This window comes from Ooceraea biroi, chromosome 9 (genome assembly GCF_003672135.1).
Source record: "Ooceraea biroi isolate clonal line C1 chromosome 9, Obir_v5.4, whole genome shotgun sequence".
Classification (NCBI taxonomy): domain Eukaryota; kingdom Metazoa; phylum Arthropoda; class Insecta; order Hymenoptera; family Formicidae; genus Ooceraea; species Ooceraea biroi.
In genome coordinates this window covers 13,691,856-13,712,952 of record NC_039514.1, presented here as the reverse complement: position 1 = coordinate 13,712,952, position 21,097 = coordinate 13,691,856, and the positions used below count along the sequence as shown (strand labels likewise).

Here is a 21,097-nt window from a genome sequence, read left to right as displayed (position 1 = left end):
TGTGTAATATATCGATAATTTTTTATATGAGGATATAGCGTATACTTTATATGATGCAACAGAATAATGTCTACGCATGCATGCATCTTTGTTAAGCAGCTGGTGGAATAAAAGAGCAAGTCAAATCGGACTGAGAATTGGTATGAAGAAAGCAGTTCAAGCTATCGAGAATCGATGTAAACGCATGACGTTAGTCGGTTGCATGCATTTGTTAATTCACGCAAACTAGCTACGATGGTGATGAATATGATGAATCAATGTTATCTATAATTTTGCTGATCTAGGTCTATCAGACATCTATGAAAAGTACGCGGATCAAAACCATAAATTTTTACTGTACTTCGAGATTACGTGATTAGCAGCAAACGGAGAAATGTTCTGAATGTCTACAGGTACAACGAGCAGCCGAGAGCGCGATCGTTTATCACTATTCGTAATCTTGGAAAACTCAGGTCGAATCTTAGATTAGTAGATAAATTGTGAATTATATTCGTGCAATGCTCAAAAATTCGGTATCAATCTATCTTGTATCATCGACAACCTACTGATACGGAGATTATATTCCATTCAGTGCATTTTTTTCGCGAGAGACAATTCCATCTGATTCCATCCTGATTAAGGTGACAAACAATATCTTGATGAGGATGCATGAGTAGTGATAACGCTAGTATAGAAAAAGCACAGACTGAGAAGAACGCCTATTTCTAAATTTTGGAAAATTATCATCGCACACAATGATACAACTTAAAGCTATTTAATGAGTGGCTTGAAACAGATGAGAGAGAAGCGCAGAGAACGTTTGAATGCAACGATGGCAAAGAGAAAAACGGACAAATTTCAAATCACATTTTGGAGGGATATTAGTGCCTGGATAGAGTAGGTCCGAATGATTAGTTTACGCGTAATCCGGTAATTTTGTTCGTAGATTCACGCTATTCTGTCTCGCGAATTATCATACATCTTTGCGGAGCGATTATTTCTGCGGAATTTTTCTTCGGCACGTCGTAGCGATAACTCTTCTGTCGTTCACTCGTTTCAGGAATTTTAAAATGTTCTACTTGTCCGAACATAGTACATGATACTATTCAATAATATTGGAACACATTATGAAAGAATTGTATATACCTATGTATATACGTGTACGCACACGTAAATTTAGTCTATGCAATAATTGGTCACACGTTCATAAACGAATACTGACAACGCATACGACATGCTTCTCGAAATTTAATTTCAAATTCAACATAATCTAAATTTCTCGATAAATTTCTGAAGCACGAGTTGTCGAATCAAATCGTTTTTTGTGTTCTTGTATCATTGAATCGTACTGTCGTTCACTGAATCGTCCGTGTCATTCGCGAAAAATTAAACAAGTCAGAAAACTCAAAATTTCAATGTTCCATTTTTTTTAAAGATGTTGATATATGTTCATTCGCTTCAAAAATATCATGGTACCTGATATGGACATAGAATTCTCGCCGATAAATATTTCTAAATGTATTTTTATCAGGTGTAAATCCGATATATTTTTTCGACGAAGTAAGTACGACTTGTCCGATTTTTCATGGATGGCGGTAGATTGCGATTTTGCGGAGGAAGTAGAAGTGCAAATTTCCGGCTTCACGAGGCAGAACGTCGAAGATCCGCGTAAGGCCGAAAACTCGATTTTTCGACTTTTAGCGTAGTCTATCGAAGCACCAAGATCACGTGATAGCCAGAACAAAAACCCGAAACTATACTCACCATTGCGTAGAATTCTCCTCCGATCGAATCTGCGACAGAAAAATAATGACGTTTGCTGATTAGATGATTGCGACTGACTTCTATCCTCCTGCTGCTTCTTCCTTCCTTCCTTCCTTCACCGGATCTTCCTCGACCGTGACCACGATGGCCACGATGGCCGATCGGTCGAAGAAGCCGAGACTTTTCCTCAGTGCTGATCGCGATGTTCTGTGATCGACGTAGCTCAAGCGGGCCCTTATATACCCATGCCCGCTAGGCCCTTCTACCCTTCGGGGGAATGCCCTGGGAAAACGGTTTGGCACACTGTAAGTTCCTTTTGAGACCCGGCTCCCCTCTGTCATCTTTCCCTCCTTTCCCCGCTCGTTTCGTTGAGAGAAGAAGAGCTCAACAAGAACATCCTTACTCCCAAACATGCTTGTTCTTTACCCGTTTCTGTGTGCAACGTGCGCAACGTGTACCGGTTTCTTCTCCCGAGATTTCTGCCCCAGAGTGAGGGGTGCCGAGTCACCCTTGAAAACCGACGAAGGGAGCCAAAGAAGAGTCCAGGTGCCGCGGCGGACAGATAAGCCAAATGTGCCTTTGAAAATTTTTACCAAACGGTATTTCTCCATCGGAAATCTGTTCGCGAAGAAATATTCGAAATACACCGTGAATACGTACGTGAAAGATAATTCTATCAGATGGTGCTATCCGGGAACATAAAATCCATCTGCATCTCGTCAACTTATAGAGCAATTTCAAGTGTCCCTCGTAAAATAATAGAAATTCTTAGATTCGGATCAAACTTGGTTCCAGAATCTAATTTGAGGTTTTGATGTTATAGTTAAAGAGAAAAAAAGCAAGAAAAAACAGTGCTACATAAATAAGTAATATATGTCAGTGCTATATAAGTAAAGTATGCTTCTTTATAAACAAAATTGAACAATAAAGATTAGTTATGTATAAGATATCATAACGAATAAAATAATATTAATCAAACAGTTTTAAATTTAAATTAAATGCGATTTTGTACTTCAGACATTCTCATATTTGAAACTACAATTGAAATTCGCATGCTGATAATCTCCATTAATCGAGATTTATGTAAGAACGTTACGCTTAAGCGAAATATTAACAGATATTTTAAAGTTTTACATAACGTAACGTAACGTAACATCATTGTGAGTTTTTTTTCATCCATTGTACGCATCCCCCTTGCAAGACGCAAAGATTACCGGTTTGGTGTTCATATGACAGCTAAATCGATTTTCGTTTTACATATCTCAACGATTTCTTCAACCCTTTAATGGCCACGAATCCTGTTATGTGAATCTCATCTGTTGACCGTTTCTTGCAGACCGTTCCTGACTCTCTCATCCTTCTCTCATCCTTCTTTGCAACCAGCTGTAGTATACGTATGCATGACATAAGACTTGTTTAATATGCATTAAAAATATGCATGCGAAAGTGAATGTTTAATATAATACTTTGTGAACAGTTTATTCTTTCTCACAGATGTTACGAATATTAAAGTTTTCGATTTCTCACGAAATAAATATGTAAATAAATAATTAATGAAAAGAATAGTATATTTTCGTACATTTATCTTTTCTATTTTGATTCTTTACTGTATTTTTATCCATACTTTTTATGTATTTTTATATAAAGATCCGTTTAATCTAGAAATCTAGACTGTGAAACGATGTTTCGGCATTTCTACATCGCCTATACTCTCATGTCGATATGTGCGTGAATACAAAGCTATGTTTATATTATATATTACATTTTCCATTTTGTCATAATTCTATCGTATATTTGTACGATTAATCTGTTTGTAGAAAATCTGTTGCAGAGAACGTTTTCGTCCCGGTACAAAACATACTATAATTAAGATATATTTCGATGTTATTAATTTTATATAAAATATTAAAAAGATATTGGCGTTATTAGAATAACACTGTAACAGTACGTAAATGTATAACAATAATTTATTCTTTCTCTTCTTTAAGCAATGATTTTTTCATTAAACAATGATTTTTCGTGTTATTGCTCCTTAATTTTTTAGTTACCACTTCTGTTATCACATTGTTATCAACTTCTTTTGACAATGACATAATACACTGTACACATATTGTACGTTGATTAGAAGAGTGAGCGGGTATATACGCGGGTGCCTGGGTACTGCGCGATTTTTAAAACCATTGACACGCGCCACCCGCAGCATACAATATGCCCTTCATGGGAATTGATTCATCGAGGAAAAGCAAAATCGACATGAATCATTCGGTAAGGATAGTTAAATGAATTCGTCGATACGCAACGTTAACAATGCGGGTACTGATTAGTCACTGGGGAAGATTGCCGGCTTAGATAATTGGTTAATGACTCTTACTATCTTACATGTTTTGCCACAGTAATGCATGGCAACAATGATCAACTCGTTTTTGCAATATTGCAAGTAAAAAAGTTACTTTATGATAAAGAAGTGTTCTCTAATTCTCTTTGTTGTTTAATTGTTATTCAAAATGTTATTTAAATATATATACGCTATTTATCGATATTTTACTGGTATAAAAATGTAATCAATAATTGCACATGTAAGGTTGTCAAATACATTAAAATAAAAAAATATTATAAAAGATCGTAAAATATCATAGTAAAAATACATCATAGAAATATTCATCCTATCATAACTAAATTTTAATGCCTGCATATAATTCACTTTAAAACGCCATTTAAAAAAAAAAAACATTTACAATTCTGCATTTTAAAATAAATAATTTTCTTCCTTTTTTTGCTTTAAGCGTTATATTTATTTGACTTCACTTTCACTTTTTAAAGAACGTTTAAATCACTAATACTGATCTAACATCTTGTATTACATTGGAGCGTAGTTACACTATTTAAAAAATATAGTAAAACTTACAAAAAGTACCAATTAAATATCTTGATTGTTTTTAATAATATAAAAATATTTTTAAGAAAAAAAATTTGACTAGAATAATCTTACGTTAATAAGAATTGTTTTCAATGTCGCAGTTTTCAAATTTTCAAGATTATTGAGGATTTCTCAGATAGTTATGTGATTTTCTTTTCTCTTTCTTCAATTTATAAATTAATTCACTTGTTCATCAGAATCCAAAATTAATATCACAATCACTAGTCGTTATTTCCGATGAAACAGATGGCCGGAAGTGCAGTCCAGTCTCTCAATGCGGCTCGGTAGTTATTTATGCAATACTTAATGCGCGACCCAAGGGGTGGTCGCCGAATCTAGGGTGGGAAACAGTGCTTCGGCATTTCTGCATCCCCTACATTCTCACGCGAGTGTTTATACGAATGAAAAGCTACCTGCACGAGCGTGTCGCTTTTTAAACAGGTACACATGCACACATGCGCGCACAGACGTCTGCAACTTGCTAGTTTTTAAAGTGCAACTTTATTGTGACGTCATTTAAGCGTTATAATATAACGGCTCTGGTAACCGTCTCGTGTCCTTTTTTGGTTTTTCCTTAATCATTTTACAAATTTAAATGCATATTTTTATCATCTCATCAATTTCTAATTAATTTTCAGAATTGACAACAGATTATTATATAATAAAACGGATGACAAATAAATGGCTGAAAATAGAGGAATGCATCGTTGAATTCAACACTTAAAAAGATAAATCTACACGTAAAATATTTTTCTAAAATTAAATCCACTCAATCTTTGTACAGACATTTCTCTTTACAATTTTTTCCAAACATCGTATTACACTGCATTCAATCTAGTCCTTGTTAATAGGCATGCAAATATTCATTATTGTTCTGTTTGTATTAGATTTATTAGAAAGGAATAGCGCTCCTTTGTTTTTAGTCTTCTCATAACAATGCATAGAAATTGAAGATTGTGAGTCTTTTTCTTCGGAAATTTATAATTTATTTTGTGACCAATGCACAATTTAGCATCAGCATGACAAGCAACGTAGGGAGAAGAGGAGAGACAGAAAAAGACAAGGACAGATGCACGTTATTCCTCGGACCCTTCAACCTTTCGACCCTTTGGGCCTTCCTGATCCTGATCCAGTCTACGGGTGCTATTGCACAGTGTCGCTTAGTTTCGTACATTTCTATACTCACATCTGCTTTATGTTCTCACGCTATTTTCCTGCTAGTTTAGAACCTTCGAGAAGATAAAGTTCATCGTTGAGAGATTTGAGAAGATCGAGTCAGCTTGGAGATTTCGAAACACTGACTTTCTTATTTCTGCAATTAAAGAAATTGCAGCTAAACGTTAAGGAATACTTTTAAATTAATTGAATGTCGATATCTAGAAAATGTGCAGACAGCAATATTTGCTTATTGTTCAGTCTTTTTCTCTAATTTATTATTTTATCAAATACTTTTATACTTTCATTAACATACTTATTTTTACATACTTGTTATTAAAAAGAACATTTTGCGTCTATTATAAAAATTTTGATAAAGGATATTTCAGAATCTTTAATACATTTTTCAGTTTAGAGTAAAATAGTAATAGTAAAATTGTAACAGTAGATAAGAAATTTAAAATAAACAAAAGTTGAGAAATTAAGAGAAACAGTCCATTGGACGGAAAGAAAAATCCAGAGATAATACAGCTGTGGTAATATAACTAAAACAGATTTAATTATGTAAATTATGTTAATATGAAGAAATTAAAAGAGCGAGAAACTCATTTTTGAAAACGTATCATATGGAGAACAGTAATATTGGACAAACTTAATTTTTCATTATATTTTTTAATTTTCACAAGATTAAGGGCACTATTCATGTAGTTCGCTCTTAAACTAATCGTAAACATAACTTAATTTTGAAATATTTATTAGCCAATACAACAAAATAAAAATATTAATATCTACATGATTAAGGCTGCGGTCTAATTGACATATACACAGATTTAAAATTTTTTCTTTCAAATAAAAAAAGAAAAAAGTGTTTTGAAGCAGTTAGAGTATCAATGCTGGATCGAATACGATTTTATAAAAATGAAATATGAACAGCATTCTAAGTATCGACAAGAATAAAGCCCTTGACACGAGGAAAATAGGCTGATCTGCTAGTCATGATATCGAGATTTCTAATAGCTATATCTAGATCATGATTAATCGATCTATTAAGTTATTGCTTACGCCTTCCTGCTCATATTTTTTCTTATGTATCAAGCAGTATCAATGGCTTAACGAGCGATTCTTCGAATTGATCTTCAGGACCTCGTACGGCAGCATACGAAGTTATAACTTATCGATGTGTAGATACGTGGCTGTACTTGTATTATCTCGAGCTCATTGTTCACGGAGGCTAGAGTATTTTTCCAAAACTGGCTCCAATAAGCTCTATATATTGTATATTTATCTTGAGGTAGTCTTGCTGATTATGAAAATTATAATTATTATACGATTTACTTTGTATTTTGATCGTAATTTTAGATCAACTAAATAGCAGTTTGCTTCAAGTCGATTTAGCAATCTCTGTTCATCAATTGACCCTTCCATTGTTACGTAACGTAAAAAATCAATTAAATTGATTCTTGAATAAAAAGGAATCAAACATCATTAATCGATTGAATATAGTCCACACTTTCATTCCTAATAAACTGTAATAAAATAAATAAAGCAGCTGTTAAGACCATCACACACACCAATAAGGACGTAAGACGTAAGGAAATCGACCAATTGGATTGGAATATTGGGCTCTCCGTACCTTCCCATACACCTTTCTTTTTTATTACCCTAGAAAATTAATCGATGAATTTGATTAGTAATTTTTTTAGTTCCTTAAGGGCAGGGTTCCATTGGCGCAAAAACGTCATTCGCTTTGGAAGAGCGAGTTTTTGTCCACACCCTAAAAACCCAAGAGTCTCTACTCTCTAGTACACCCTGGTTGGCTGTCGTGACTTCCATTGACGTCGCCATTATCGGCCTGTACTGCGCATGAAGGAAAAGCTTGAAATTGTAAATTATATCGTGAAAGTCATGGTATTGAAAATATTGTGCGTGTAGCAGAGAAATGGAGCGAATTGTGTTGTGACATACAAGGACTTACATTTTGGCCAGGGGAAGCCCGAGGTTAACCGCCCGCCGTGACATCCGCATATCAAATGGTCGTGATCGCGCGTTATAACCTATGTTGTGTATGCAATCTTCACATCAGCTGATGTATTCGATGTAACTGTGCGCATAATAGCTTTTTTTCAAACAATTCAATACACACGAATTATCGGATACGCCGTCATGGCAGATCTCGCTTTGGGAGAGCTCAGTAGCGATCAGACTGAAAAAGTTCTACAGTTTCAGGTATAACAGTCATTTCACAATCTTGAGACTGTGTTAATATCGCGACTATTGATACAACAATCGTTTCCAGGATCTCACCGGTATCGAGGACCTATCAGTATGCCGAGATGTTCTGCAGAGGCATAATTGGAATCTGGAAGTGGCAGTTCAGGTATCGTATCATCACGAGAGTCACTTTCCAATTTCATCTTACTGTAGCGCTATTTTGTGTAATTGTATGTAACTGAATAATTTAATATAAGTTTTCGAATCTCTGACTTATGCCAGTTAAATGGTTCTGTGTCGCAGGAACAATTAAATTTATATGAAGGCAGACCATCTATGTACGCACAGGACTCACGTTCCCGTCCGCCGCAAGTTGTAGATGACAGTAGTTCAAGAATTTATTTTAGTTACCCTGGAAGCTCTGGTGGAGGTGGCGGTCTCTTGTCCTTTATTTTTTCCATGTGTTACAACATAGTGAGCAGTATCTTACAATTAGTTTTGGCAATATTCAGAAGAAATGTTAGACCCGGTAGGTGGTGTAATACATTTTGTGTGATTAATTAATTCTTTTTCTTTTAATTTAAAACTTTTTCCAAAATCTTTCTAGTGGCTTCTGATCCAGTGGAAGATGTGGTCAGCTTTATTAGGACTTATGAGGAGCGTTATGGTAATGTTCATCCAGTATTCTATCAAGGCTCCTATAGTCAAGCTCTTTCGGATGCTAAGCAGGAATTAAGATTTCTTTTAGTATATTTGCATAAGGATGAGGCACAAGAAGTTGATCAGTGGTGCAGGTATCTTGCGATGACAATTTAAAAGAAAACAGTACACGCGTGCATACATACATATGTATGTATATTCGTATGTACTGCTGAACAAAAAAATACGTATTCTTTTCAGAAATACATTGTGTGACCCAGAAGTGATTCGATATATAAATACACATACTCTATTCTGGGCATGTAATGTAAAATCTGGTGAAGGATACAAAGTTGCAGAAGCACTCAAAGCGGGTTCATATCCCTTCCTAGCACTTATTGTGCTCAAGGATAATAAAATGACAATAGTCGGTCGGTACGTAAAACTACTAACGTACAAACACCTTAAAATGTAATACTCGTACGTTCTTCAATTATACGCGTTGTAACGAGCATGAATATGAGTTCTCTTTATTGTTTTTATAGATTGGAAGGAGCACCATCATCCGCTGATTTAACATCACGTCTACAAGCAATTATAGAACGTAACGAAATTAATCTGATCCAAACGCGACGGGACAGGTAAATAAAAGAATGCTTGTACAATAATTTTCAGATTTTATTTTCTTAAGATTTTTTTAAGACAAAAAGGAAAACAAAACTGATGGAAACTTGCGCTATCTTTTGAGATTATGCTGATGCATAAACTGAAAACACGAACACATCATCACAGTTTTCTTTTTTATGGGTACTTTTAGAGCGGAGCGTAACGCGGCGCAATCACTCCGGCAGCAGCAGGACCGTGCTTACGAGGAATCGTTACGCGCGGATCAAGAGAAAGATCGCAAGAGAGAGGAGGAACGAAGAGCGCGCGAGGAGCAAGAAGCTCGAGAGAAGGAAGAGTTGAACGCACAGGAATTAGAAATCCAACGTATACGACTCGAGAAAGAGTTAACCGTTGGTAAAGTGCCTCTCGAACCGGAACCATCTAGTCCCCATGCATGTCATCTTCAAATTAAGCTCGGGGAAAGAACGATGAAAAGAAGATTTCTTATGACTGATACAGTGAAGGTAATAATCATGATTAGGGAATACCAAATGTGGATTAGGAACATTTTCAATTGAAATAAATCAGGTTTAATTTTATCTAAAATAAAAGAAAAGAAAACGAATACTGATAAAAATTATCGTTTCTCTTTGTTGTCACTCAGGATGTTTATCACTGGATATTCAGCCAGCCGGACTCACCAGCAAGTTTCGAGATAACAACGAGCTTTCCCAGAAGAGTCCTCTATCCTTGTAGAGATATTTTAACTCTGTGGGAGGCTGGCTTAACTCACCGAGAGGTCCTTCATGTTAACGATCTCGACGATTAATCGTGATCGTTACTTTGATACGACATCCTTCATATTTTAATGTCATTCCAGAGAAGAATGATATCGTCTTCAAATAAAAGATAACATACACGCGCATATACACGTGCGCATGTACACGTACACATACACGTGTGTGTGTGTTATACGTTCTAGTACTTCATTTGAGATATAAGTTACTAATACAGATGCGGTTATAATGTGATGTCACGAAATATACCAAAACAATAAGAATCAAAAAAGCAAAGCAAACTATGTCTCTTACATTGCATCTTATTAAAATTACCAGTGTTAATAATAACTCGATATTTCTGTACGGCACGATATCGCGCACTCTAAAAAGATGTTTTTCGATGATAATAATAAAAAAAAAGGGAAAGAATGATTGATGGAAAAATATATTAATACAGTTTAAGTAATGAAGCGATTTTTCTGAAGAGAGAGAAAAAAAAGATTGGACAACACGCTATTTCTTTCATATTCTCCGATTAAATGTATTAAAAAATATTTTAATAGCAAAGAATTACTACGTACGTATGTCGCGAACAGATATCACTAGATTTGGATAAGTTTGATGCGCGTAAGAATATATACTTGCGTAACTTACCTATACGTTCCATCTCGTTGGCGTCACGACACGCACGCTAAATATCTGTACTACAGATAATTGCATTGGAGGAAGAAAGCATTTTATATAATATTATATAATTATATTATATATAATATTATATATTTTATATAACATTATATTTATAACGTGATTAGTTTCTTATCGAAAGCAGGTGTATTTGCGAGTTTCGTGAAACCAATACGGGCAATGACTGACGAATTTTATGGGCTACATTTGCAGGTTCGAACACAGCAGATAATTTTTATAAAATTTTATGTCCGGTATACCTGCGACAATTTTGCTCAACAGAGAAATAATTCATGCGTCTCTATGCTATATGTATACTGATATGCGATACAAAAATGGAAAACAATGGATTTTATCGGTTAACACGGTGAGATCACGTTTATGTAGAACGATGACGAGGTGTATATCAACCGTTTTGTAATTTTGTGCAATTGTTCTCTATTATCTTTTTCTCTTTATTCTGCTATAATTATGATACATACAAAAGGAATATAATATATATATATCAATTCTGATCAAATGCTTTTTCCGTTGCGAAATTTATTTATCATGTCTTTCTTGAGGGGAAGTTTCTACATAATATGACTTATATGGAAATCTGTTAAAATTAACGTACAAAGTTTCGACACATACATAATTATCCTGAAACGTTTAAAATAACAAGGCGACATAAATAAGTCAAAGGAGATTATCAGCAGAAGTATTTCGTACTCTGTGCAACGGTATCTCAAGTACCTTGAGTGTCTGAAAAATATTACTGATGATACTGATCGTGAATCGTTTAACTGTAATCCCATACGTTTTGAATGATCAGAAGTTATAGCATACTATCAAGTTTGCGGTACTTTACGTAAGCGATGTTTCACAGTAATTAAGATACCAAGAACGTTTATTGGCAGAATACGAGATACTACTACTACCAGGTGGAAAACATGCTGAACTTTTTATTTCGGATGAGTTTTCGACTTTGGCAAGACTTTAGCTCTTTCTCTGGAACATTGCGCATGGCTGTGAGCGCGCAACGTATTGAACACTTTATTGTTCAGCTTGACATCGAATCCACCGGTATCCCCCGTTTGAATTCCCGGCGGGAATTGTAACACTCGACAAGCGTTTATTCTGGAAGACATCAGTGTGTCGTGCTTTGTGACGATCTGAGAACCCTTTCCCACCTTTTTGTATCCGCAACGTGGTATCGAAGCATATTCTTTCTCTATGCTCTGAAGAATACACAGTAATTTTATCATGAACAAGGTGTGTGTGTCGCAGCACGAGCAACTACTGAATTTATGCATGAACTTGTATTGCACTTGTATGCAGAAGGCGTTACGTGGATCGTGAATGACATGTGTATCATAATTCAGCACTTACGACAAAGCGATCAAAGTCCCTGTTGCTGTCGTCGGAATCTATGCTATCTTCATCCTTGATATCATATGAAGAGTTACGATAATTACTATACGAGATACTCACTGAAATAAGAAGAACGGCTTAAGGTAATGATACAGCTGGAGAAAGTCGCGATGCTATTTGTCACCTTTCGAGTCGCGATTGAATTTCTCTTCTGTACGTTTTAGCATTGTGTCATACTCTTGATTGAATTGGGCTTGCAACAAATTCGCAATCACCTCATCGTTACCAGTGTCACTTGCATCATATGTTTCATTTATCTTCCTATTTGTTGTGTTTGCACTATCTTCGTTGTCAAGTTTCTGGAACTCTCTGGTAATTGTCAGAATAACTTGAGACACAGAATTACACAAACGTTTCATATTTCGTCTCAAACCATGAACGTTAACACAAAAACTTCAAATATGACTCATTGCGCAATAACATACAATCAACGTCCAAATGTTGTTATGGTACACTTGGTTAAAAAAAAAAGAATTATTTTTTATATACTGAGATGAGCTTTTAAAGTGTATAGTTCAGATTTTCATTATGTAAGCTGAACGAAAAGTTAGGAAGCTTTCATATAAAATATGAAAATATAAAGGCTGCAAAAATAAAGATTTCTCAATAACAGTAACAGCTTCGCACCTCTCTTGCATGCTTACAGCCAGTTGTTCCGTCGTGATGTCCAACAGACTGGGGTTCTCCAGTGGTTGTATTTTTGCCCATACTTTCGGAGTTGCCATTACTACGATGCGAAATTATATATACACTTTGCTTTCGAAAATAATTGCAATTAAATTATATAAATATGATGAATGATCGTAGCGCACAATAGTTGAGGATTGACAGAAGTGACTCGAGGTTGAGGACTTCGAAATTCCGAATCCGAATCGATCTTGAGGACCTCGTGCGACAGACACGCAAAGCTATATAACCTATCAATGTGCGGCTCCTGTCAAATTGCCATGTTCGTGATCTCTTATGTTCCTACACGTTCCTCTATGATGGGCATTACTGAATTGTAGATAACTCGAGTTTTTTAACGTGCGTACATTGGTATCTCCGCCATTTTCCGCTAATTGGAAAAAGCGGAAATCTTCGTGATATAAACTGTGCAAATAAAGAGAAAACAGAGAGAAATAAAATAGGATTTATAAGACATGGCAAGTTGATTTATCTGTACACATCTGTGCACGTGTATATTGTGTGCAGATATATGTTGTTTGGTTAATAGGATAGCTTTTGTTGATTTTGGAATTTCGAGATTTTCGTATCTTTATACTTTGAATCCGAGTTTATCACTGTTAGAATAGAATAAACTAAGAATGGAAATGAAGTAGAATTATTCTCAGTACATTCAGTAATTCAGTATAGTACATGAATAATTTGATCAAATAAAAAGAGCAAAATTATTTGTGTTATCAAGAGAGACTGAGAGAAATAATTAAAAATAAATAAAATTAATATACAAATTTCTATTTTATCTTAACTCCAATTTTCAGTCATAACTTTTTATAATATCTAAAGAAATATTAAAGTATAAATAAAAATAAATTTGCATTGTAAGTCAAAAATTAATTCCTTTTGTAATAAGCTATATAAATTATAATCTTTTATATATATATATGAAAAAATCATTAACTTTTTATATTTCAGAAAGAGGAATAAATATTTTATCTTACCTGAAGGAAGGAAAAACGGTTTAGAAATATAATCTTGAACCACAATATATTATATAAGAACACATAATTTAAATATTTTGAGGAATATAAATGGAGCCACCACAGGAATTTCCATTTCCTTTCCCGGCATATGAAATTCAAAAGCAATTTATGACGGAACTCTATAATTGTTTGCAAGATGGCAAAATAGGTCTCTTTGAGAGTCCTACTGGCACGGGAAAGTCTCTATCTCTAATTTGTGGTGCGCTTAGATGGCTGGTTGATCATGAAAAATGGAAGAAACAGGAACTAATTTCTACAATCGCAGACATAGATGAAAAAATAAAGTCCTATGAGAAATCGTCCGACAATTGGTTCTCAATACAAGCAGAACAAATACAACTGAAAGCCAAGAGGCAGCCGTTGCAACTTAAGTTAGATGCATTGGTCGAATATGAAAACGAGAGGGCAAAATTAAAAAATATAGTTAAGTCAAAAAAAGCTGCTCAATCTAAAACGATTGGGAAAATGAGGCAGCAAAAGCTTCTAGATTCAAGCAAGAGGGAAGGAATAGATCCAGATATTTGCGACGCAAAGGATCTTCTCTTAGAAGATGCGTTGTCGAGCTCGGAGAGTTCTGAAGAGGAAGATACGGATGAATCGTTATTCAAGAACACCAAGATCTTTTTCTGCTCTAGAACTCATTCACAGTTGACACAATTTGTACACGAATTAAAGAGATCTCCTTATTCTGAAGATATTTCTGTAGTGCCGCTTTCATCGAGGTATGTATTTGCAATTATTACTAATAATTACAGAACAACAAGTTAATAATTATTTGATATTTCCATAAGCTATTTAATAATATATTGCTATGCTCTTCTAGACAAAACTACTGCATCAATAAAGGCGTCAAGAAATTAAAATACATTAATCTGATTAATGAAACTTGTCTTCAATTACAAAGGCGCAAGGCTACCGTCAAGCAAGAAAAAGACTTAAAAAGATTAAAAACTACAAGCGGTTGTCCGTTTGTACCAGGTGATCAGAAATCGCTGATGGCCGAAGTTCTTACAAATATTCAAGATGTCGAAGAAATCGGGCAGAAGGGACAGGAGAGCAATACTTGTCCATATTATGGCACACGCAAATCTCTACAAAATGGACAACTGATATTAGTTCCATACAACTCTATTTTGCATAAAAATACGAGGACCAGTTTAGGTATAGATCTGGAGGGAAATGTATTAATAATAGACGAAGCTCATAATTTACTGGACGCGATTGAAGGAATGCACAGCTGCGCGATTACAGGGAGAAATTTGCTCCATTGCAACAATCAGTTGTCGCAATATCGCAAGAGGTATAAAGATCAACAAATGATTTACTTCTTTTTTTCTTCTCTTCTTCTGCTTTATTTTATTTCCTATTGTTTCTTTTTATCTTCATTTTCGAATTAAATCTCATTCTAAGAATAATGTGATTGCAGATTTGAGTCTTTATTCTCGGCCAAAAGCGTGTTATATTTGAGCCAACTGAGTTTTTGTTTAAAAAAGCTTATAGCTCTTTTCGGCGCGACAACGAGGTCTCATCCTAATGATGAGATTGATAAAGCGATGGAACCTAAATTGTACAAAATACAGGAATTTGAATTGCTTACAGAGATCGACACAGTAAACATCTTCAAACTGTTAGAATTTGTTAAAGCCTCGAAACTCGTTCATAAACTGCAAGGGTTTGTCGAGCAGTATGGCAATAACGTAAAAATAACTGAACCGCAGACAAAGAAATCTGGTGTAACAGAATTCTTAAGCTCGATCAAGAATAAGGATTCAACGTTTCAAGAAACTACTACTAGTGTGCCGGATGCATCGAGTAGCAACGAAGAGCAGATGAACAATTCATTGATGGGTATTTTAAGTTTCTTGGAGTGCCTGAAGAATAGCTGTACGGATGGCAGAATATGCGTTTTACCTGGCGCTACTATTGGACAAGGGATCATAAAGTTTCTATTGTTAAATCCAGCAGCACATTTTCATGACATTGGTATGTATATTGAGAATATTTAATAAGTAATATTTTCAAGGCTACCATTTCGAAATAACAAACACGAAGAAAAATAAATTTGGAATTCCGATTTTTTTAGAGAGTAAAAAGATCATGGAAAACTTATTTCTAGATTTATAACATATTTTTTCACTTTTCCCTATATTTATGTTGATAAGTATTATAAAAATTGATTTCTTTAATTGCAAATGTCAGTTAAGGATACCAGATCTGTGGTGCTTGCTGGTGGCACGATGGAACCGATGTCTGAATTTACAGACCAATTGTTTCTAATGGCAGGTGCTTCACCAGACAGAATTATGACATTTTCATGCGATCACGTAATTCCTAAAGAAAATATTATATCCAATATTGTAACACGTGGTCCCACTGGAATTGAATTTGAATTTAATTTTCAAAATCGGCAAAATGCAAAATTGGTAATAGATTTGTTTCATTTTATTTCATTGAACATTATCTTAACATTTAAACAAATACATAAAATACTTACATATTATAAATCTTATTTTAGCTGGACGAGTTAGGTAGAGCTCTGTTAAATTTATGCAATATTGTGCCAGCTGGTATTGTGGTATTTTTTCCATCTTACAGCTATGAAGATACAGTATTTAAACATTTAGATAAATCTGGCGTCATAGCGAAAATTTCTGCAAAGAAACATATCTATCGTGAGCCTAAATTAGCTTCGCAGGTATTTACATTGTTATATATCTAACAGATCGTTAATATTATTAATATTTATATACTCAATATTAAATGTATGATCTACATGATTTATGTTATACTATAGGTTAATGTAACATTGGATCAATATGCACATTCCATCAAGAATCCACAATCTCCCTGCAATGGATCATTACTGTTCAGTGTAGTTGGTGAGTAAATGGTATAAATATCAGAAAAATTGTTTGCGCACTTTACCTTTTTCCATCGATAGAAATAAATCTAATTTTTTTTGTTTCTTCATTTATGTAATATTTTATAGGTGGTAAATTAAGCGAGGGTTTAAATTTTTCTGACGATTTAGGCCGATGTGTTATAGTCGTTGGCCTACCATATCCTAACATTAAATCACCAGAATTGCAGGAAAAGATGAAATATTTAAATGAACATGTATGTACCATTTTATTATGTATCTTATTACATTTCATATAATACTTTGATGTTTTCCGCTTTAACTTTTCAATGTTTGTTTAGAAATCAGATGCTGGCAATAGCTTCTATGAAAATTCCTGTATGAAGGCGGTAAATCAATGTATCGGCCGATCTGTTCGTCACATTAATGATTACTCTACAGTTGTGCTATTAGATAGACGTTACTGTCACAAAATCAAAGCACTACCGCGATGGATTCAACGATCTGTCACAATCAACGATTCATTTGGATCTCTAGTTGGTAACGTTGCAAAATTTTTTACAGCGAAAAGAACAAAAAGGACTTAAATTCCATATTATAAGATAACAGTGATATTATATTATGTCGTTAAGTTATTAAGTAAAGTTATTGTGATAATATTAATATCGATACATAAAAGCTAAAGCCACGGTCAACAACGGCCTACATTCTAATTTATCATTACTGAAATTTGAAAAAATGTGCATATTCTGATTCTGCTGTGCTTCGATAGAAAGAGATAATCCCAGTTTTAAACTCTCTTACGTGCTCATATTGATATTACTGGTAGAATAGAATCTTAAATATAGTATTTAAAGTTGCTGTTATTATTAAATAGTTATTAAACCAATTTTTATGATTTTTAAAGCCGTATATAATTATATAAAAATTGTTTTCCCTTAAAAATATTTTTATTTATCTTTCTTGTTATAATACTTCATGTATTACGCCGTTACGGCATTAAAGCATATTAAATTTTTTTACGCCACGTGTAAATTTAATGTTTTCAACGGAATTAATTTCGAAGTTACATATAATTGGTCAGTTGATTCCCAAATTTATAAATTAAATCATGACAATAAACTTGCCCAGGTTGTAAAATTGGACAGGGAAAATGCGGCTGAAAGAATTTACGGAATCGTATATTAACGAATGTTACACAGTTACGGTATTTTATAATTTATTTGTAGTTACTTACAATATTAATAGCATTCGGGTAGTTTTGCGGTTGAATGCTGAAAGCGCAGTATTTTATATAACAGGCACCTTGCTTTCCCAAAATAAAATCCGGTGTTTTATGTTCAGACGTAGTATCTTTTTCCATTTGATCAATAGTTAATGTTTTTGCTTCATGTTCGTATTCTTCTTCACGATTCGGATTATTATCGTATGCAATGTTACTGTCAATCTACAATAAAATTATTCCTTTTAATTCAAGCTTTTAGTATTTTATATATATTATATTATGTACGGTTTTGATGATTGCCATTTAATTGTAAATCCGATACCTCGGAAGCAACGCACGGTGATAAGCGACCAGCCGTGTAAAATTGTACCCCAGGTTGATCCGAATAAATCTCTAAAACACTGCATACATATCTTGTAGATCCGTTTCAGGATATTGTTGCGACGCATTTTTCGCTCTGAATAATGTGATTACAAATCTTACCGGCCACTCCTTGGATGAATAGCTCGAGCGACATATGTGCTACTTCCGTGCCAATTCGACGTGACGCAGAAGTTATGATCGTACCCTTCTCCCGGCGGAACCTGCACAGTTATTGCATTTGTCAGAATTCGAATCGCAGATTGATATATTGGATTGTGTAATAAATAATTCTGAATTTTTTTTAGATAACATCGAATCGATTCGCACAATCAAGCTTCTCGAAATGCAATGAATTTACATCGTGAGCGTCCCTGATATTTCCTAGATTGTTGCGCGTTGATCATTTTAGACAAATATATGTATCTGGAAAATTTGAAGCTACTTATCGCACAATTCAATATTTTGATTGCAGAAACATAATGCCTTTTTGATACAGCTCCCTAAAGCCCTCGGTATGCGCAGATCCATGATAGTTCCTCCAACTCCTCGTATACTGCCAGTTGGTATCGAATCCGCATAATTCGCAAAGGTCCAACGATCGCAATTCAACGAGATTTCATGCTTCATTAATTCTCTTTGACCGGCATCCTATATCACAGGGAATAATGTACCTGCGTGCGCCTGCATGGCATAGATTCTTGATTAATTTATTCCAACGTAATACATTGAAACTATAAACCGTGTCGTATTTTGATTTGAAGAAGCAGACGAAAAGATTTTAAGATTAGAGAGATGTCTTTTTCTCTTAATTTTCAGAATGATGGAAGCCTCGATTTCAACGTATTAACGTTACCACAAAATGTGTTAATTACATGCCCAGCAAGATTAAACAAAGAACCATGCGAGATGTTCACTATTGTAGAGTTCGTCGTTGTCGCCCGGATACCTATTTCCAACTTATTGTCGGGCGTCAATTTGAATCTCACTGTGCTCAATACAGCGCTGGGATATCCTTCCTCGCCATCCCTGCTCAAATAGCTCATGACGACCGAACAGCCGTCAATGTGCGATTCCCATAACCGGCGACCAAAACCCTTCGTCTAAGATAAGAGGGGACCATTGATTTTTGAACGGAATGAGACAAGACGAGTATTTACTTACACCACCATGCAGATGATGTTTGTTGTTGAGATCGTTCCTCGTGAGCTGATAAGTTTTACCTTTGATGACAATGTGACCGTTCTTTATGCGATTTACACATCTACCTAATATGCATCCTATAAATGGATTAATTCTGGGATTCATATAGCCTGTAAGAAACAATAGTCCCTCGTTTTTTTACATCTTAATTACAGCAAGATAGATTTAATTATATTTACATGGCTACATAGATAATCATGGTTCCAGCAAATTATTTTAAATATATTATCAAGATTATATTCAATTATTATAATTAATTAATCAAGAATTCATACTCTTCAAATCATCAAATCCAAGCACAACATCCGCGATGTGTCCGTACTTATCAGGATACTTTAGAGAAACAATTGTGGCGCCCCAAGAAATAACGGTGATTTCCACACGATTTTTGTTAATCATCGTATATGATTTTACTGGTATCAATCTAGATTCGTCCGAGAATCTCTCAATATCAGTATATGAAAATATTTCTGGTTCGTTGTATTCTTCATTGTCATAATGATGTATATTATCCTCCAGACATTCTACGAGTTTAAAAAGCTTTTATCATCATCATCATTGTCATCATTGACAAACACTAAGCTTTTTCATGGAATAAATACCGGCATAAATTTCTCCAAATATTCCCTCCGTAATTACGACATCTTTACAGTCACAATCGTAAGTGATCATGTTCCGTTTTTGATTTTATCTCTTTACAGATTCATGTCACACGATGAAACAGGGAATTTAGTTATGTTTGCAGACGCGTTTACATTAAATGATTATAATGATATAACATTAATTCTCGCATTAAGAATGATAAAAAAAAATTGGTTATTAAAATATTATTTCGATGTTATAAATATCTTTTGTCGTTTTAACATCAGAAAATCGCATTTTTATTTTTCGTAACACAGTCACTATAGCCTAATTATAAAAATTATTTTGTAGATAAAAATTCAACAACATTCGAATTTGTTTAATGTGGTCATCGTAATTTTATAGTAATGGAAAATACCTTCATTCAAAAAACGATCATTCAAAAAATTAAATTTTCTACAACACGGGTGCTTAAAAAATGCTGCAAAAACGTCTAAAAAGATGTATCAAATAAATAAAATAAAGTCGTTTTTTGGACATCATTTTTGACATCTCTTAAAATTATTTTTTGAAGATTGTTAGAAATAATTTATTAATAATAGCAATAATAGTGATATTAATAATAAAAATAAAAATAAAGATGGAAAGAAGGCTAATTCATAGTTCATAATTCGTAACGCTGGATGTTATAATAATATATAATAACAATAATAGTAATATAATAAAAATAAAGTAATAAATGTCAGTGATTTTTTTATTATCCTTATTATATATATCATTATTTTCACATGTATATATGTTTCAGTTTCTATCTCTTTCTCTTTCTCGCTCTCTCTCTCCCTATTAATCTCTATTATATTTATATAATTCATGTAATTTATATCTCTAGAACAATATATAATATACTTTGGAAAAATACAAAATAATTTTCTTTTTGTTTTAGTGCTGGTCAAACATCACGCATACACATTTTCTTTTAAAATGCGATTAATTTTGTAGGAATGAAAACAGCAT

The 21,097-nt window shown here is 34.1% G+C and overlaps 4 protein-coding genes and 1 long non-coding RNA gene across 7 annotated transcripts; 2 read left to right on the top strand and 3 right to left on the bottom strand.

The window, feature by feature from the left end:
* Positions 1-3,756: 3,756 nt before the first annotated feature.
* LOC109610841 lies at positions 3,757-7,527 on the bottom strand. Its single transcript, XR_002193135.2, has 2 exons — positions 6,878-7,527; positions 3,757-5,972 (listed from the first exon to the last, which is right to left on the bottom strand). It is a non-coding gene; the product is annotated as an uncharacterized LOC109610841 (long non-coding RNA).
* A 161-nt stretch (positions 7,528-7,688) lies between these two features.
* On the top strand, positions 7,689-10,479 carry LOC105277319 (FAS-associated factor 2). Of its 2 annotated transcripts, none has more exons than XM_011335588.3 (8): positions 7,689-8,041; positions 8,112-8,256; positions 8,330-8,555; positions 8,634-8,820; positions 8,927-9,100; positions 9,211-9,306; positions 9,483-9,795; positions 9,936-10,479. In XM_011335588.3, exons 2-8 carry the CDS (start codon positions 8,149-8,151, stop codon positions 10,098-10,100), a joined length of 1,269 nt encoding a protein of 422 aa, XP_011333890.1. In that variant the 5' UTR covers positions 7,689-8,041; positions 8,112-8,148; the 3' UTR covers positions 10,101-10,479. The 2 variants fall into 2 exon arrangements, with proteins under 2 accessions (XP_011333890.1, XP_011333889.1); XM_011335587.3 differs by having other exon boundaries at positions 7,693-8,041; positions 8,112-8,192.
* A 774-nt stretch (positions 10,480-11,253) lies between these two features.
* LOC105277322 (serine/threonine-protein kinase RIO3) lies at positions 11,254-12,916 on the bottom strand. The gene is made up of 4 exons (XM_011335592.3): positions 12,775-12,916; positions 12,272-12,456; positions 12,106-12,206; positions 11,254-11,954 (listed from the first exon to the last, which is right to left on the bottom strand). The coding sequence occupies exons 1-4, from the start codon at positions 12,870-12,872 to the stop codon at positions 11,679-11,681; spliced, it is 660 nt and encodes a 219-aa protein (XP_011333894.1). The 5' UTR covers positions 12,873-12,916; the 3' UTR covers positions 11,254-11,678.
* Positions 12,917-13,117: 201 nt separating this feature from the next.
* On the top strand, positions 13,118-17,615 carry LOC105277321 (ATP-dependent DNA helicase DDX11). 2 transcript variants are annotated; one of them, XM_020030988.2, is made up of 9 exons: positions 13,118-13,691; positions 13,786-14,575; positions 14,677-15,153; positions 15,280-15,836; positions 16,137-16,276; positions 16,369-16,548; positions 16,648-16,732; positions 16,843-16,970; positions 17,055-17,615. In XM_020030988.2, exons 2-9 carry the CDS (start codon positions 13,902-13,904, stop codon positions 17,298-17,300), a joined length of 2,487 nt encoding a protein of 828 aa, XP_019886547.1. In that variant the 5' UTR covers positions 13,118-13,691; positions 13,786-13,901; the 3' UTR covers positions 17,301-17,615. The 2 variants fall into 2 exon arrangements, with proteins under 2 accessions (XP_019886547.1, XP_011333893.1); XM_011335591.3 differs by having other exon boundaries at positions 16,053-16,276.
* A 164-nt stretch (positions 17,616-17,779) lies between these two features.
* LOC105277320 (aldose 1-epimerase) lies at positions 17,780-20,838 on the bottom strand. Its single transcript, XM_026972650.1, has 9 exons — positions 20,104-20,838; positions 19,777-19,971; positions 19,463-19,611; positions 19,174-19,401; positions 18,785-18,949; positions 18,422-18,522; positions 18,225-18,339; positions 17,951-18,160; positions 17,780-17,872 (listed from the first exon to the last, which is right to left on the bottom strand). Exons 1-9 carry the CDS (start codon positions 20,171-20,173, stop codon positions 17,780-17,782), a joined length of 1,326 nt encoding a protein of 441 aa, XP_026828451.1. The 5' UTR covers positions 20,174-20,838.
* Positions 20,839-21,097: the final 259 nt, after the last annotated feature.